The 16,105-nt window shown below is 43.9% G+C and overlaps 2 protein-coding genes across 15 annotated transcripts in view; one reads left to right on the top strand and one right to left on the bottom strand.

Annotated features, from left to right (window-relative positions):
* The window catches only part of GLT8D2 (glycosyltransferase 8 domain containing 2), a 59,767-nt gene extending 45,429 nt beyond the window's left edge, over positions 1–14,338 (bottom strand). For 3 of the 14 annotated variants that reach the window (XM_090043220.1, XM_090043221.1, XM_090043214.1), the window contains exons 1-2: positions 14,030–14,277; positions 11,386–11,431 (exon numbers count right to left, since the gene is read on the bottom strand). In XM_090043220.1, coding sequence (XP_089899346.1) covers positions 11,386–11,404 — 19 coding nt within the window. In that variant the 5' untranslated portion in view covers positions 11,405–11,431; positions 14,030–14,277. Of the gene's footprint in view, positions 1–11,385; positions 11,432–11,923; positions 11,995–14,029 lie in introns of those variants that run through there. The other 11 variants (XM_090043212.1, XM_090043218.1, XM_090043215.1 and 8 more) reach the window with 10 other exon arrangements.
* The window catches only part of HCFC2 (host cell factor C2), a 31,516-nt gene continuing 29,748 nt past the window's right edge, over positions 14,338–16,105 (top strand). The window contains exon 1 of the mRNA XM_090043198.1: positions 14,338–14,486. Coding sequence (XP_089899324.1) covers positions 14,345–14,486 — 142 coding nt within the window. The 5' untranslated portion in view covers positions 14,338–14,344. The remainder of the gene's footprint in view (positions 14,487–16,105) is intronic.

The following is a 16,105-nucleotide window of genomic DNA, read 5'->3' as shown; positions in this document are numbered from 1 at the left end:
TGATAAGTCCTGAACCTTTTGGCTTTGGACTAATATCACATGCCATTAAGATAACATCATAAACTCTGACACAGTTTGCACTGGAGAAAACTGCTCCTGGGTGCAGCATTTACACATGCGCCTGGGACTGCAACCCCTCTATCCAGGGTGGAGTAGTCCCAGGCTGGCAGGGAGCCCAGGGGGTCAGCCCTGTGCTCTGGGTGGTGGTGTCAGGCAGCGGAGGGGCTAGCTGGGGCATGAAGGTGCTAAAGTACAGGGCTAGGCAGCAGGCACCCCCTGCACTTTAGCACCTTCATGCCCCAGCCAGCCCCTGTCACCATCTACACATGCATTTCAGCAGAACAAATTACTCCACTGTAGGATAGTACTGTTTCAGACAGTACTATCCTATGGCAGAGTTAATTTATTGTGCCCCAATACCAGCAAATGTGAAGACTGTGACCCTTTACTATGGAGCTAATTAATCAACTCCATAGTAAAGCACACATGTAAATACACCCAGTTTGTATTATACATCAGTAGGTACAAAAGTGCAGCTTAAAAGTGTGTTTATAGAGTACCTGTGCTAAAACTTGCAGCAATTTCAAAAAAGGTAAAATGTATCAATTCTAGATGAGCTAAGTCTTTGGGTACCTGTAATTATTTGCCTATATGCAGATTACTACAGGTATTTTTATTTCAAGGTCAGTGCTTTCAGGTTTGCCCCCTATTTCCATATGCTCATAGAAAGCAGGGTCTGACAGTAAGGATGAAGATGGGGAAGAAGGTGATAGAGCAGAGGGTAAGGGGGCTACCTGACCCCCCCAGATTTATTTTCCCTGCTTTAGCAGTTGGAGGGGGACAAATTCAAGGCAAAACTCCAATAGTTAGACTCTATACCTGGAAAATTATAACAAATTTAAACATTTTCCAGGTATAGAATCTAATTATTGGGGGGTCATCTTACATTCAAGTAAATACTGTGCAGTATATTGTTTCCATTGCCAAAGTAGGGGCCTGCAGACCTCAGAGCCTTCCTCCTCATACAAGGAAGGGTGTCTCAGTCTCTTCTATGATATCTGCTTTATGCCTCTTCTACATTTCATAGAAGAAATGTTAGGGACCCAATGCAGGGAGGGATCAGGTGAGGTAAGAGATGGGTGAGCTGGGAGGAGACTGGAGTAATGCACATCATTCCTAGAAGAATTTGCTTAGAAAAGGTAATGCAGTTTGACACATGTATGTAGGAAACACTACTTTCAGGAAAAACTTTTCAGAATCAGGCCCTAAATTAAAAAGCAATTGTCAATACAGGGTAGGGAATGACAGTGGGAAAATAAGGATAGACGTGATTCTGAGGGAGTCATAGTTCATTAAAGACAACTCTGAGCTCCTAATGGCTTGCCACTTAGACATGACATCTCTAGCTGTCACTGCTCTTGGGGCAGAATCCCGTGATCTGCTCTCTCCAGATTGGAGTCTTTTAAGATTTAAGCCTCAGTACTCCACTGCAATCCCTTCAGCAGGTTTGACTTCAATTCCACACCTGTAGTTTGATTCTCCAGGGAACAGTGACAGGGTTATTCACTCACCAGCCAGTTTTCATCAAGTACTATTTCTTCAGAACAAAAGCAATTCACATAAAACCTTCTTAAAACCATAAAGAAAATATATGCGTGTCTAGCTTACTAGTTGGTCACCCCTCTTCCACCCAGAGAACTTGGCAGGACAAAAGTATTTCAAGTCCTGCGTAAGGCCTGGTAAGAGCCTCATGTCTATCAGTTGGTAAAAGAGTCACTCTCTCCCCCAGGTCAAGGGTATTTTTATACAGTGTCAAGTCCTTTATCTGTGAAGGCCTTTGAACTAGGTCAAACCAGTCTATGGGTGACAATTCTAAAGATTGTTCTTACATTGTTTCAGCACTGGCAATTTACATTAATTATTGCCTGATGCCTTTAGTTTCTCCAGGAAATATTTTTTAAATTAAATTCCTGGCTCAATGGGTAATCTTTATCAAACCCATAAAGGTGCATAAAACATGATGATGTTAACACAATAGTCTTTGAATAGTCCATGTTTCCACAGCATTGGTGACAGAGGTGACTTGGAAGCACAAGCTACATAGCTAGAGAGTAAAGAAGCAGCAGATTTTTGTGTCTATATTTGTGTTTTAATTCATCTGAATTTTCTTTACTTATTTCAAATATATAAATTCCTATTGGGGCTTTCTTTTCCTGGCTACCCTGGGGTTCTGTAATTGTCTGGGAATTTCAGAATTACCTTTACCTGTCCCTTCCCCCAGCCCCTCTTGCAGACTTTCCTACTGTGAATCATTTCAGCTGTTCATGGTTTAATTGAGGAAAATAGTAAAATCATTATAAAAATAAACTCAGCATACCACAGAAATGACGTATGCCCAAATTTTTGCACACATAAATATTTTGAGTAAAGAACTTCACTAAAATCAAAGCTTGATTTAAGTTCAATCAGAGACCATCTTAAAGTTATCCAACAATAAATCAATCGTGAGTTGGTATGATGTTAGTTCACAAAATATGACAGGTTAAGGATAAAGTAATGATAGCATCATTAGTTAAGTTGCTGAATGTCTTCTTCAGTTCTGATTATTCTATTATTGATGTAATATCATGAGCATGTTACAATGTGCAAAATATATAAAGACAGACAAGGTTCTTTGGATAAAAGTGATACCTTTTATTAGACCAACTAAATAGTTGGAGATATTATTCTTTACAAGCTTTTGGGTACAAACATCCTTCTTCAGGCATAGGGAGAGTCTGCTGGTGTTTGTGGACTCTCCTGGGTGGAATGGAAACTTAAGCCAATATGCACAGTGCAGGTCTGTTAAAATGCAAATGTGTGGCAGGGAAAATCACAGCAGATGGGAGTCAATAGGTGTGAGACAGGCAAGTGGAGGGGAAGGGGAATGTTGACCCAGTGACCGAATGTAGCTGGTAAAATGTTTATGCCAGACAGCTTGTAAGGAACAATTTTTCCAACTATTTCTAATAAAAAATATCACATTTACCCAAATAACCTTGTCTGCTTATGTCCTTAGACTAATACAGCTATAACCAACACCAACAAAATATATTAAGTAATTAACAGAGATTGTGCCCTGAGCTATAGTTATTGCACCTGATCCTCAGATGTCATAAATCAGCATTGATCCACTGGGCTAGGGACAGACATTCAAAAAGCCTGAGCCTGAATTGACTCAGTCTTTGCAGGTTAGTTTAACCTGGCTAGACTAAATCAGTTTTGCAACCGGACAGAAATTCCATAAATGCAGGCACATGCCTACAATAGCTTAAGCTAGAAGTCAGGGGGTGCTAGAGCACCTCCCCCCTCACCCCCGCTTCTACTGGGCTAACCTGAGGTGGGTGTGGTTAGTCCCCCTCCCCCCCACCCGGGCTGTTTGCACATTTGTGGTGCTCGGGTCAGGTCCCAGAGTACTGGAAAAGGGCCAAAGTGGTCCCTATTTTCAAGAAGGGGAGGAAAGAGGATCTAAGTAATTATAGGCCACTCAGTCTCACCTCCATCCTTGGAAAGGTCTTTGAAAAGATTATGAAGGATCATATTTGTGGGAGTCCATTGGGAAAAATTATGCAGCAAAGAAACCAGCATGGATTCATAGCAGGTAGATCATCCCTGACCAATCTGGTTTTGTTTCATGACAGGGTCACAAAATGCTTAGATGCAAGAGTAGAGGTGGATATTGTTTTCTTGAATTTTAGCAAGGCCTTTGATACAGTATCTCATCCCATTCTCATAAATAAATTAAGAGGCTGTGACAGGTGTTTATACAGTCCAGTGGGTGGCAAACTGGCTTAGCGGTCAAACCCAGAAAGTGGTAGTAGATGGGTCAGTATCTACCCGGAAGGATGTGGGTAGTGAGGTCCCACAGGGTTCGGTCCTTGGACCTGTACTCTTCAATGTCATCATCAGTGACTTGGATGTGGGTGTGAAGTGTACTCTGTGCAAATTTGCAGATGATAATAAATTGTGGGATTAAGTGCACACTCCGGAGGGTAGGAAACAATTGCAGGCAGACCTGGACAGGTTAGAAAAGTGGGCAGTACACAATAGGATGCAGTACAACAAGGACAAGTGCAGCACTCTGCACCTAGGGCGCAAAAATATCCAGCACACCTACTGGCTGGCAAGTGACCCAGAAAGGGATCTCGGAGTCATAGGGGACTCCAAGATGAACATGAGTCATCAGTGTGACGGAATCATCAGCAAAGCTAACCGCACTTTATCGTGCATCAACAGATGCATGACAAATAGAAACAAGGAGGTGACACTTCCCCTCTATGCAGTATCAGTCAGACTGCAGGTGGAGTACTGCATCCAGTTTTGGGCGCCGTACTTCAAGAAGGATGTTGATAGACTTGAGAGGGTCCAGAGAGGGGCCACTCGTACGGTTAGGGGTTTGTTGTGATCACTGTGTTTGTTAAGTGGCCATGTTCGCCAATCAGAAAAGTTACACAGAGTTATGTAACAGTTGCTAGGCAGACCATAGTTGTTTTTCTGCCATCAATGTAAGAGATAAGCGGTAGCTAGAACTTTCCACAAGGCGGAGTCCAGTGTCAGTCAGTCAGTGCCATGGGCCTATCGAAAGGTGCCTCACACAATCACACCACTGCACGTCACCTAAGCTATAAAAGGAGCCTGCACCTGATCATCTGGGTCCTTTCTGCGTCCAACGGACTCAGAACGATTTACGGCAGATTAATACGGACACAGCTCGGCCTTCGGTGTGGCCAACCAAAGGAGGACGCAGAGACCTGCCTGATCCCGGCGACCTGAAACCCCAGAACCTACTCACCAGCCAGGTTCATCGGTCTCACGCACCATTAGGGCGTGTGAGGCATGGTGAGTTCTAGCTGCTGCGCAGCTACGTTGATTTCATAGATTTCATAGACATTAGGGCTGGAAGGGACCTCGGGAGATCATCAAGTCCAGATATTCAGTAATAAAAGCTACCAAGCCTGTTCACTGTTCTCCCGCCTATTCGTGATCTGTGGGAAGCCCGACTAGGGAAAGATCCTGTAACATGGCGTCACGAACAGGATGGTCGGCTGCAGATCACGATAGGGACGACCAGTCACAGTGTCAGGTTTGTCCTTGGGCATCTGGCCATCGGACGACCAGAAGCTCTGATGAACTGTGGGGTCATTTACAGTTTCACCAGGCCCCCAGCCACACAGATAATGATGGCACCCAGCCGTTCTGTGTGTGGCATCAGTCCGAACCCCGCCACCCCTGGGAAGTTCACTTAACGGGCCGAGCACTAGGGTGTGTGCTGAGGGACTCGAGTGTGTCATTCGCTGTCCCGTCAAACCAAGATGTCCCTGATGCTTGTGTAGCGGTAGCCAAAGAGCTTCCCTCAGGTGACCAGCAAGATACTGACCCCTCTCAGGATTGGGACGCTCTCACGAAAAAGATAGTGGCTCTGACAGGCGAGAAACGCTGTACAGAGGGGGTGAGTCTTTCTCAGTTTGTTATCCCCGGCGGCGCAAGTCGCTGGAGGTTATGGGGAGTCTTCACTGCTGTTGGGACAATAAATGATAAAAAAAAGGGGAAGAAAGCGGAGTGCTTGCGTGTGTGTTTAGAGGGTTTTGCGGCCACACTTGGGCGCCTTAACAATTATGAAATGGCGCTGATCACCATCAGCCGCGCGGCGGGAAGAAATGACCCTCCCTCTGGCGGCAGCCATGAGCGCAACGTCTTTGAGCCGTTACCCGCCACAGCAACGGCACCGCCTACTACTCCGCCCCCACCACCTTATCAGAAAGGGAAGGCACCGCCTTCGGTGGTGACACCGCTTTACCCGCCCCTTCCTGACCCAAGAGGCAGGGCCCAAGCAACGCCTGCTACGGGCACCACTCCGCCAATGCCCAGCCCCTTGCGGATCCCTCCGCTCCAAGCCCAGCTTGTCGAGATAGTAAAGACTCGGCAAGACGGAGATGGGAATCTCATTACTGAGCGGACTACCCGAGATCGCGACCGCGGCGAGATGAACAAGCTTATTAACAGGACGGCAAGAGAAGAAAATGAAACCCCAGCACAGTGGCTCGGATGCCTAGTGTTGGAATGTGGCCATGAGACACTCAGCAAGCGAGAAGCCATCAGTCTTGTTACGCATGGCAGTTTCAGTTTGGGACTCCTTCCCGGTTCAACTGTCTTGGAAACTGACAACACGCCGTGGCCTATCTCCCTCTCAGCCTTAGTTGCCGGTGCAGTACATGAAAAGCCACACCAAATCCACGAGGGAGCTCAACCCATTCACACCCCACATTCGCAGCCATTCATCAATGCCCTCGCAGGAGCTGTTTATCTCTCCTTACCCAAGCAGCGGATCACAGCTTCACATGCGCCTCTCACAACACCAGCAAGTTCGAGCGGCAGCACCGAGAGTTCCGATGAACTCGCCGATTCGGCAACAATGCCCACCCGTGGTGGGGGACCGTCCTTTCCTCGACGGCTCCTTAACACATTCACTGGAACCAGCGATGATGGCGGTCCACAAATTCCGCGTCCTTCACAGACACCAGTTGTTCCAAACTAGCTCTCTTCATAATCAACCCCTCTCATCACTGTACCGCTTCCAGCATCGGCGACGTCAACCGCACCAACTTCAAGGGCTGGGACCACATATTATCTGAAGTCCTAATCAACTTAAATGCCGACAAAGCCCCTTGGGCCGTGCGTACCCTCCAAACTCGAAGAGGATGGCAGCTGAACTTTAAACCCGGAGACCTCGTATGGGTTGCCTTTCCCACTCCAACGCCCACCAAATATCCACCCGTGTTCCCAGGCGAGATTATCAAAGCTACAGCCCTAGCCCATACTTACAAGCTTCGTCTGGTCGATTCATTCGATGACCACGAGCACTTAGTCCACCTCAATTGGTTAAAACCGCGTAGTGATTTATTGAACTAACGTCTAATTATTTTACAGATCAAGTGACCTTCCGAGATGTTCGATCGACAAGATAAAAGAGCTGACACCGAACCTCTCCTTTGCCAGACCACCATGCCATTGCCACGAGACCGGAGGGTGTCACCCCTGTCATTTGCAGGATTGTGGGAGAGGCTCGTAGGAAGGTCGAAAGAACCTATAGCAGCTGTACGCCCATCCCGCCAACGGCGAAAGCTTTGGCTAATTTTTCTGATTTACCTTTCACTATCAGCAGGTATCATTTTGTTATCATTTGCGTCTTACACTGCAGCATCACCGGACACACGAAGCAGACTCTCATTACATCCCCGTCGTCCATCACAGACAACCTGTTTCTCCACACCTCACGAGAGTGGATGCTACTTACTGGGCACACATCAGGTTCAGTTTGTGGGCATACACCTACCTCCGCTGCAGACAGTCCCTTTCGCATAGCTGTCACCCCTGTTAATTACTCGGATTTATTTCTAAGTTTTGTACGTGCATCCCCTGGTAACGAAACCATTCACTACTTAGCCTGCAACATAAGTTGTTCCATTCAATTCCTCACTTACACGTGGGAATGGAATGGCACATCCCCAATCAATTGTACTGTTCAAGGTATCCCACAGGATTGTTTTAATTTCACCCACGGGCCACCTTGGGGGGCACCATGCTCCATTGTGCCCGACCCCGACAATGTTACTCTCCCCATTCCCCCACTCCCTCAAACCGTCTTACGAACGGTGAAAATTAAATTTTCCACTCCAGGCACCCCGTGCTATTGGCCAGGATATCATACCACTCCGTGCACTTTTAGAACCTCCATGGCGAGGAGGTCTTTTGAGGATGCTGAAGTATTTCGCCTATTTCCCGTAAAAGCATTTATAATGATGGGCAGTCACTTTGGTCCATCTGCTCATCACACTGCATTCAAACTCATTACCAGACGCTTTAGCCCACATCTCCAATCATTATTGGCCCTCTTTAATACTAGACACCCCCCACCAATACCACTGATCCCACCTCCCCACAATACTATGTTCTATTGTCAACAAGATGAAAACTCAACCCAAGCCGTTCTGTACAGTCACTTTCCCTATCATTTCAATGTGTGTTGTATTTTGGTCCAAGTTACACTATGTCCCTAAGAGTTTTCCAATGTTACCCATTGGACCGCCCCGCTTACGTTTCCCAACCATGTCCAGAGCACCTGCAATGTGATCCCCAATGAACAAATTACAGGTCTCATGGGGGAGTCGAAATTTTGGTTTAATATGACTGAAACTGAGCGCAGGAAGCTTACCACTGGGTGGACCCCGTATGGCATGTTTGTTACTGGAGCCTCCGCCTTGGCATTGGCCATCCAGCCACTGCAAACTCTGGAATTGCTAGCCAGGCTGGCCAATAGTACAGCGGACGCTTTGGAAGTATTCAACCGGCAGTTGTAGGATACTTCTAAGGTTGCCTTCCAAAACCGCCTTGTGTTGGATTTCATGTTGGCCAAAGAAGGTGGATTCTGCGCAGTGCTTAACCTCACTGCGCCAGATGAGACCTGTTGTCTCGTTATCTATAACGCCTCAGAGCCCCTTTCTAGAGCCATCAATCAAATCCGAAAGGTGGCTGAGGATATGCGTACAATTGTCCAGACCCCCTTTAATTGGCTAGCTGAAACGTTCCAATCCGCATTTAACCTCCCGCTTTCACCATGGTTGGCGAATCTCCTAACTCCCCTATTTACAGTTCTAACTGTTGTATTGATAACATCCTGTTGTGTTGGTTTGATCATTCATTGCATCCGTTGTCAAATTACCTCGGCTATGCAGGTTACCTACTATGAGTGCCTTCCTCAAACGGATGACACTTGCCATGAGATACAAAGTGTACTGTAATATTGACCTGGGAGCCTAATCGAACCTTGGTTTACTTGATTGAATTTATTCACTTAACTCATTACAGTTGGTATTACGCGCACCATTTGTTCGTTTGTAACCTCTCTAGCAGAGATCAAACGTGTTAAGTCTGTTTTGGTATTTGTTGTAAGCTTTTTGGCTCACATGGCCAGGGGGGCATGTTGTGATCACTATGTTTGTTAAGTGGCCATGTTCACCAATCAGAAAAGTTACACAGAGTTATGTAACAGTTGCTAGGCAGACCATAGTTGTTTTTCTGCCATCAATGTAAGAGATAAGCGGTAGCTAGAACTTTCCACAAGGCGGAGTCCAGTGTCAGTCAGTCAGTGCCATGGGCCTATCGAAAGGTGCCTCACACAATCACACCACTGCACGTCACCTAAGCTATAAAAGGAGCCTGCACCTGATCATCAGGGTCCTTTCTGTGTCCAACGGACTCGGAACGATTCACGGCAGATTAATACGGACACAGCTCGGCCTTCGGTGTGGCCAACCGAAGAAGGACGCAGAGACCTGCCTGATCCCGGCGACCTGAAACCCCAGAACCTACTCACCAGCCAGGTTCATCGGTCTCACGCACCATTAGGGCGTGTGAGGCATGGTGAGTTCTAGCCGCTGCGCGGCTACGTTGATATTCAGTAATAAAAGCTACCAAGCCTGTTCACTGTTCTCCCACCTATTCGTGATCTGTGGTAAGCCCGACTAGGGAAAGATCCTGTAACAGGGTTTACAGGACAAGCCCTATGAGGAGCGACTGAGGGACCTGGACCTCTTAGTCTCTGCAAGAGAAGGCTGAGAGGTGATCTTGTGGCCATCTGCAAATTCATTAGGGGGACGCAGCAAAGGATCGGAAATGCTCTGTTAACCAAGGCGCCTCTTGGGGTAACAAGCAACAATGGTCACAAACTGTCAGAGAACAGACTTAGGCTAGATATCAGGAAAAACTTCTTCGTGGTAAGGGTGGCCAAAATTTGGAATCGGCTTCCAAGGAAGGTGGTGCTCTCTCCTACGTTGGGGGTCTTTAAGCGAGGACTGGATAGGCATCTGGCTGGGGTCATCTGACCCCAGCACTCTTTCCTGCCTAGTTGGACTTGATGATCTGTTGACGTCCCTTCCAACCCTAGCATGTATGAATCGATGAACCCAGCTCAACATGCTGTGCAGGGGCTGGCTGATGCATGAGGGTGCTACAGTCCAGGGCTAGTTGGCAGGCAGCCCCCACACTGTAACACCTTTGTACCCCAGTCAGCCCCATCACTGTCTGGACATGCGTTTTGCTGCATGTAACTACTCCACTGCAGGAAAATACTTGTTAGGCAGTACTATCCTACAGTGCAGTTAATTTAGTTTACTGTGACCTAATAATGCCACATGTGTAGTTGGTGATGCTTTACTACAGAGCTAATTAGTCAGCTTCACAGTAAAGCGCCCAGAGTAGCACACATTAAAACTATGTCTTGTAGGATACTGTGCCTTTCAATATATTCCTGGATGAGAGATAGAAAGCAAGTGTTTTCCGCCTGACTTACAATGAAGAAAATACACAGCCTGTAGAATCAACTGATATAGTCAAAATGGAGATATTAACCCAAAAAACCCCAAGGGACTCTTGCAGACAGGCTCTCCACACTCCAACTCAATTGGGATTTTGGGCGTATCACAGCTTTCTCAAGTTTGCTGCTGTCTCCCTAACTTGGAAGTTTCACAGCAAATCCTGGCCCTGTGTGGCTCTGTCTCCCTCCACCATTTCATAGGGATTTGCAGTGCCTTAACATCACAGAGTAGCTTTTCTAACTCCTGTATGAGGAAGGTAGAAGAAGGATCAGAATCTGGAAATAGGTAATGGAAGAGGTGGAATTGCTCATAGGCAAAAGTTGCATGGAACTAAGCTGATATGAGTGAATTTGACTCTCAGGCTAGCATGGAATGCCACCCTCCAGGATGCTCTCTAGTTACTCCAATTCAGAACTAATGTGCAAGATGACGTAAAAAATTATGTGATTTCCACACCAAAGACTGGAACAAACACATACAACAGGGGAATTATATAAAAGAAGAGTCAAGTAGGAATTAAAGTTACTCCCAGGCATTTTGATTAAGGCCCTTTTTTATATCTATTTGCAGCCATTCAGCATATACATTACACCATTTCATTGTCCCACCCCATGACCTGTTGACTTTACATCACCTCTACTTAATTTCTGAATTAACTTCAATGCAATTTGTGGGTCCCAAGCATTGATCAAGAATAGATCCTGTTCTTACAAGCCTTGATTAGGGGAAGCATATCAGCCATTCTATTTAAGTCAATGGGATTTAAGAATGTATTTGAGTGCACTGCTGAATGGGAAAGAAGTTGATCACATGCCTATAAATTAAATGTGTTTAAGTGCTTAGCAGAATTAGAGCTTTATGTTTGCATTCAATTCTCCTATGCCATCTCTTTACTATAAGATCTTTATGAAGCTGTTTAAAAGATAAATGTATGAAGCAATTTAGCATTTCAAATGTTCTAAATCTTTCTTACCTTTCTTTAACAGAGCCATGTGTTCCTTAGTTAAGAATTCTGTGACCTGCGGTCAAAAAGAGAGAAAGTTATTATAAACACAGCAAATAATACTACTTTAGTTTTTTCTGGACCGAATTTTATATCACTAGATTTTTATCTCTTGACTTGAAAGCAAGCAAAATCAGATCCCAAATTTTACCAAACATTTTATGGAAAAAGTACTTGCGGTGACCGGGGGTAACTGATTATGACTCCCAATTACTCGGAAATTGAGATTCAAATATCCTTTTAAAACATCTAAAAGAATGTGAACCATTTTCAAAGATCTGTAACTACAGTGAAATGAGTAGTGTTTCAATAAACTCAGTATAGGATTTTTTTTGTCAGCATTACTTTACATGGTATAATAGTGATTTTTTAAATGAGGTCAAACAGCAATTAAAACCCATGTAAATATATACAATATTTATCCAATGTGCAAATGTTTTTAATTGACTGAAAATTGTCTATGACTCCCCATACAACAAAACAATAAATGTAAAAACCTGCTGCTTACCGGTATTGTTATCAAATACAAAGAAACATAGTGAATTTAATCCTATATCAGACAACACTGGTCTATTTAGTCTGGAATCCTGTCTCTCAGGCTGTGTCTATGTTGCTAGTTTTGAGAAATCCACACTTGCATTAATACCAGGGTACTTGCACTACGTGCAAGCAATAAGGGGAGAGCACTGGTGTAGACTGCCCACAAGCATCATCTATGATGCTAGAGCAGCAGTGAGAGGTTTCCTTAGAACTGTCATTGTAGAAAGGCCTGGCAGTGGCCAGTAGTAGATCATAGGAAAGAGTTAAATCTTCATAATGGAAGATCATGGAAAAATGTAACATTTAATTTAATTTTAGAAGTGAAAATTATTTTTGTTCTTTGTACTGTAGGCAGCTGGAAAGCTGGAAAACCTTAATAGTGGGGGAAAAAATATAATGACTTATTTGTACCTTCACTTATCCAAACTGATGTCTGTACAATTTTCACTGATTTAATGAAGGGAATACCATAGTTGTTATGTTGTTTCATTTTTTTTAAAGAATTAATGGTCATATTTTTTTCTCTTTCCTGGGTGCCTTATAGAATAGTATCTTTTATGTCACTTTTGGTAACATTGTACAATATGCATGCACTTGGAACTGAAAAGGATTAATAGGCCAAAAGTCCTGCAAGTCTGCCATGATAGCGCTGTTATATATATGGAGCATGGCTTTTTCTTGTTCCATCCCTGAGCTGAGAAAGTGCTGCCAGCATTGCTAGCCAGCCTGTTTCCAGTATTCCAAAGCAGAACTGGCGTCTTGTGCAAGTGATCCTTCTAGCTCCTCTTCTGCTCCTGCAAAGGGTCAGTCACTATCAGATGCAATATCATGAAGGGGAATTTCTTTTAATATTCCAACCTCCTTGATCCTATAAAACCACGACACTTCAGGAAAGAAACTACTAAAGACTTGGGATGAGCGGCCCAATGACTAAAGCAGACAATAACAACACAACACTGCAATAAACAAAGAAAATAATGTATGCTTACATGAACTCTCCCTCCAGTCATGGTAACCATCACAACCTATTTTTCCCCATGTTTATGTATAAATAGATATAGATACGTATTTCTGTTCTTTTCAAATATAGGCAAGTTTTTTTTATAACTGATTAATTGATGGAGGATGAAGCTGAAGCTGTAAGAATTCTTTGGAATTGCATCACAAACTCAGTTTTGTTTTGCAGGTTAATTCTGAGTTGAAGGGAGGGCCTTGACAAACTAATACCAAGCAGAAAATGTAAACCAAACAGAGAAATCACTTTGTAAACACTTACCTAGATGCCTAAATGCATGTAAATATGGTGGCTTGCAAATTAATAAATCACAGTGGAATCGTATTATATTAGGGCTCAATATTTCACAGAGCTACACTGCTCATCCAGATTCCAAAATTGTTCTTTCCACATGCATAGCGCTGCCATTAATATATATTAAAACACATTAGGATGTCACTGAAATCTCCCCTCCTGTGCACAGCATGCAAATATAGTTTCTTTCCTAGTCTGGAAATTTGAATTAATGTTTTACATGAAGTAGACAACACTCCCACTTTATGTTCCTAGGATGAAACTCAGGCCTCTCTCCAGCCAGTGGCACTGAAGCCACTGATTTTAATAAGGCCAGATCTGCCAATTTCACTCTTGCAAAAATTTGTCACAAGCTGTAAATGTTACATGTGATATTTGTGACGTGTAGCTTGTCAGTCAGAGATCCAAACTATTTTCAGAACAGAAATAATTAAAACAGTGCAAATTGCATCAGGTTATAAGCTTTGAAGCTTTAAAATCCAAACCTCTTAAGAACGGCATAAAATCCATCTTTCAGTTAAATATTTGAGAAGCTCCTAGATATCAAGAGCCTGGTGGTATAGTTTTTGAAGGAAAGAAATTAACTTGTTACTCTGCAAACATTTACCCAAATTTTCCTGAAGTCAGATATTTGTTACTGGAATCTGACAGTCTCCAGACACACATGCCAAATCATATAACAAACTGAGGGGCTACAGCAGGGAAAGCTGAATAAGAAACCATGACACTACTCTTCAGATATTTCCTGCTTAATTAGTCTTTTACCTTTCAAACGCAGCACAGGATTCAGGGCTTCTTTCTCCCGAAGAACTGTAGGACGAGAATACTTGATTCCTACAGGGCCCAAAATGCATGCACTCATGCCAATGCTGGCTTGCCCGTGGCTCCTTTTTGAAACCCTTGACTATAAAAGGGCCACAGTAATGCTTTTAAATTTGGATTCCTTTTACAAACCCATCAAGTTTACTTTGGAGATCGGCTGGTTTTCTTCTTTCTCTGCTGCTGAGAAGTCGCTTAGAATCCAGACGTTCCAGTGGTGGAGTGAGAGAGAGCCCCATAAAACACTTCCAGATGTGCTGAATGATCCAGACCCAGATCTGGCAAATACCGCTCAAATCCTCATCTGGCAGATTGCAGAAAAATCCCATAGGAAACACAAATCCAGATGGGGAAAGCGAAGTGAATAGTTTCAGAAGAGACTTCAACAGCAGTTTGGTTTCAGGTTACATTTTTATTTAATCATTATTTTTGGTAAAGAAAGGAAAGGGAATGGGTAGCTATTGGTTTGTCAGACTCGAGTAACAGGAATGTGCATAAAACCAATGTGAGCATTGAATACTGTACAGTTTTCTAAAGCGTGTAAATACATGGTGATGTTTTTCCCCTCTTATAAAAGTAGGGCAACATTTACAACATTCCACTCGGAATGTGGGCTGTAATTCGGAACCTCCCCCTTTCACAAATATTGGCAAAGTTGTGGAATCTGGATCTGGGATACCATTTTGGCCACAAAAAGAATTAGAATGTATATTAGTACATCTTCCCTCATGAGTTCCCTTTGTGCCCTTTCATATTGTTGTTTCCATGTTCCCCCTTTTTTGAAAGTCTCTTTTCACCTTGACAAATGCCCTCTCCAAAGTTTAATGTCATCCATAAGAAACACAGTCTTTCCATCAAGCTTTCAGAAAAGGATGATGAAAAGAGCATTGTACTGTATTAATAATTTTGCACTCTAAATTTATTTTGGAGTATTCATATAGCCCTAGGGGAAAAAATGGAAAAGCTTAGGGAGCCTGCGCAGACAGCATCTTTAATTTTGCTTTTTAAACTATAGTTTTGTCATTGGTTTATTTTCCTTTAAGTCTTCTCAACAATGCTCCAATCAACCTTTGTCCTTCTGTGAAAACTACAAGTAGGCTAAACCAAAACTATACCTTGGGACCCACCGAAGTCAGGTTAGATATTTGGTGGAGAAGAAATAAAAAGCCTAAAATGTGGACTTGCAGCCTGTTTCAACTATGCCAGAATATATTGTCTGTCTGGGTGGCATTGGGTGCAAGGGTTTACCTGTGCAGAACTGATTGCAGGAACAGTGCCAAAGACAGTAATAGCATAATGGGATCCCCAAATTATTATTACTACTATCAAGCCGATTTCTCCTCAGATCCATCCATATCTCATCCATTTTCCCTTTCTATCTGTACCCACCAGAGACATTTGGTCCACACACGGGAACATGTTGGCTTAAAAAAGCAATTCTCAACCCTTTTAGACTTAAGGCCCTCAGAAAATCCCAGCTTAGTTTTCACTTGGTTTTTGACTAGAGAAAAATAGTGGATTAATTCTGTCACAAACAGTTCAGAAAGACCACAGCAGGTGAGAACGCTTTAAGCCACGGTCAGCTTGGTACAGGCTGTGGTGGGTCTTTGCTTTCCTCTGCAGTGGGGGTGTGACTCTCTCCCTGGGATCTCCTGAGCATATATTAACAATCTTTTATAGGAGCAGGACACTGCCGTGGTCCTGCTTTACCCATGGCAGGTTAGGGTGTTAGGTCTTATGTTGTGTTGGGATTGACAGCAGTTTTATGAAGAGGTTAGATTATGGATTTGTATAGGATGACTTGGATAGGGAAGATCCTGCCTCAGGCAGGGGGTTGGACTAGATGACTTCTGGAGATCCCTTCCAGCCCTGCTTCACTATGATTTCTGTGAATGGTTTAATGCTATGAAGTTCTATTTTGACTCTCTGGGATTATCCTACGGATCAATGCATCACAGTGCTAACACTGTGCGACACCCTTAAAAGGATCTCCAGGCACTGTGGCCCCTTGCTTGAGAATCA

Source organism: Crocodylus siamensis, chromosome 4 (genome assembly GCF_052110815.1).
Source record: "Crocodylus siamensis isolate JL-2025a chromosome 4, ASM5211081v1, whole genome shotgun sequence".
In the NCBI taxonomy this organism is placed as follows: Eukaryota; Metazoa; Chordata; order Crocodylia; family Crocodylidae; genus Crocodylus; species Crocodylus siamensis.
Note: the sequence above shows the minus strand (reverse complement) of the source record. Positions and strands in the feature narration are given on the sequence as shown.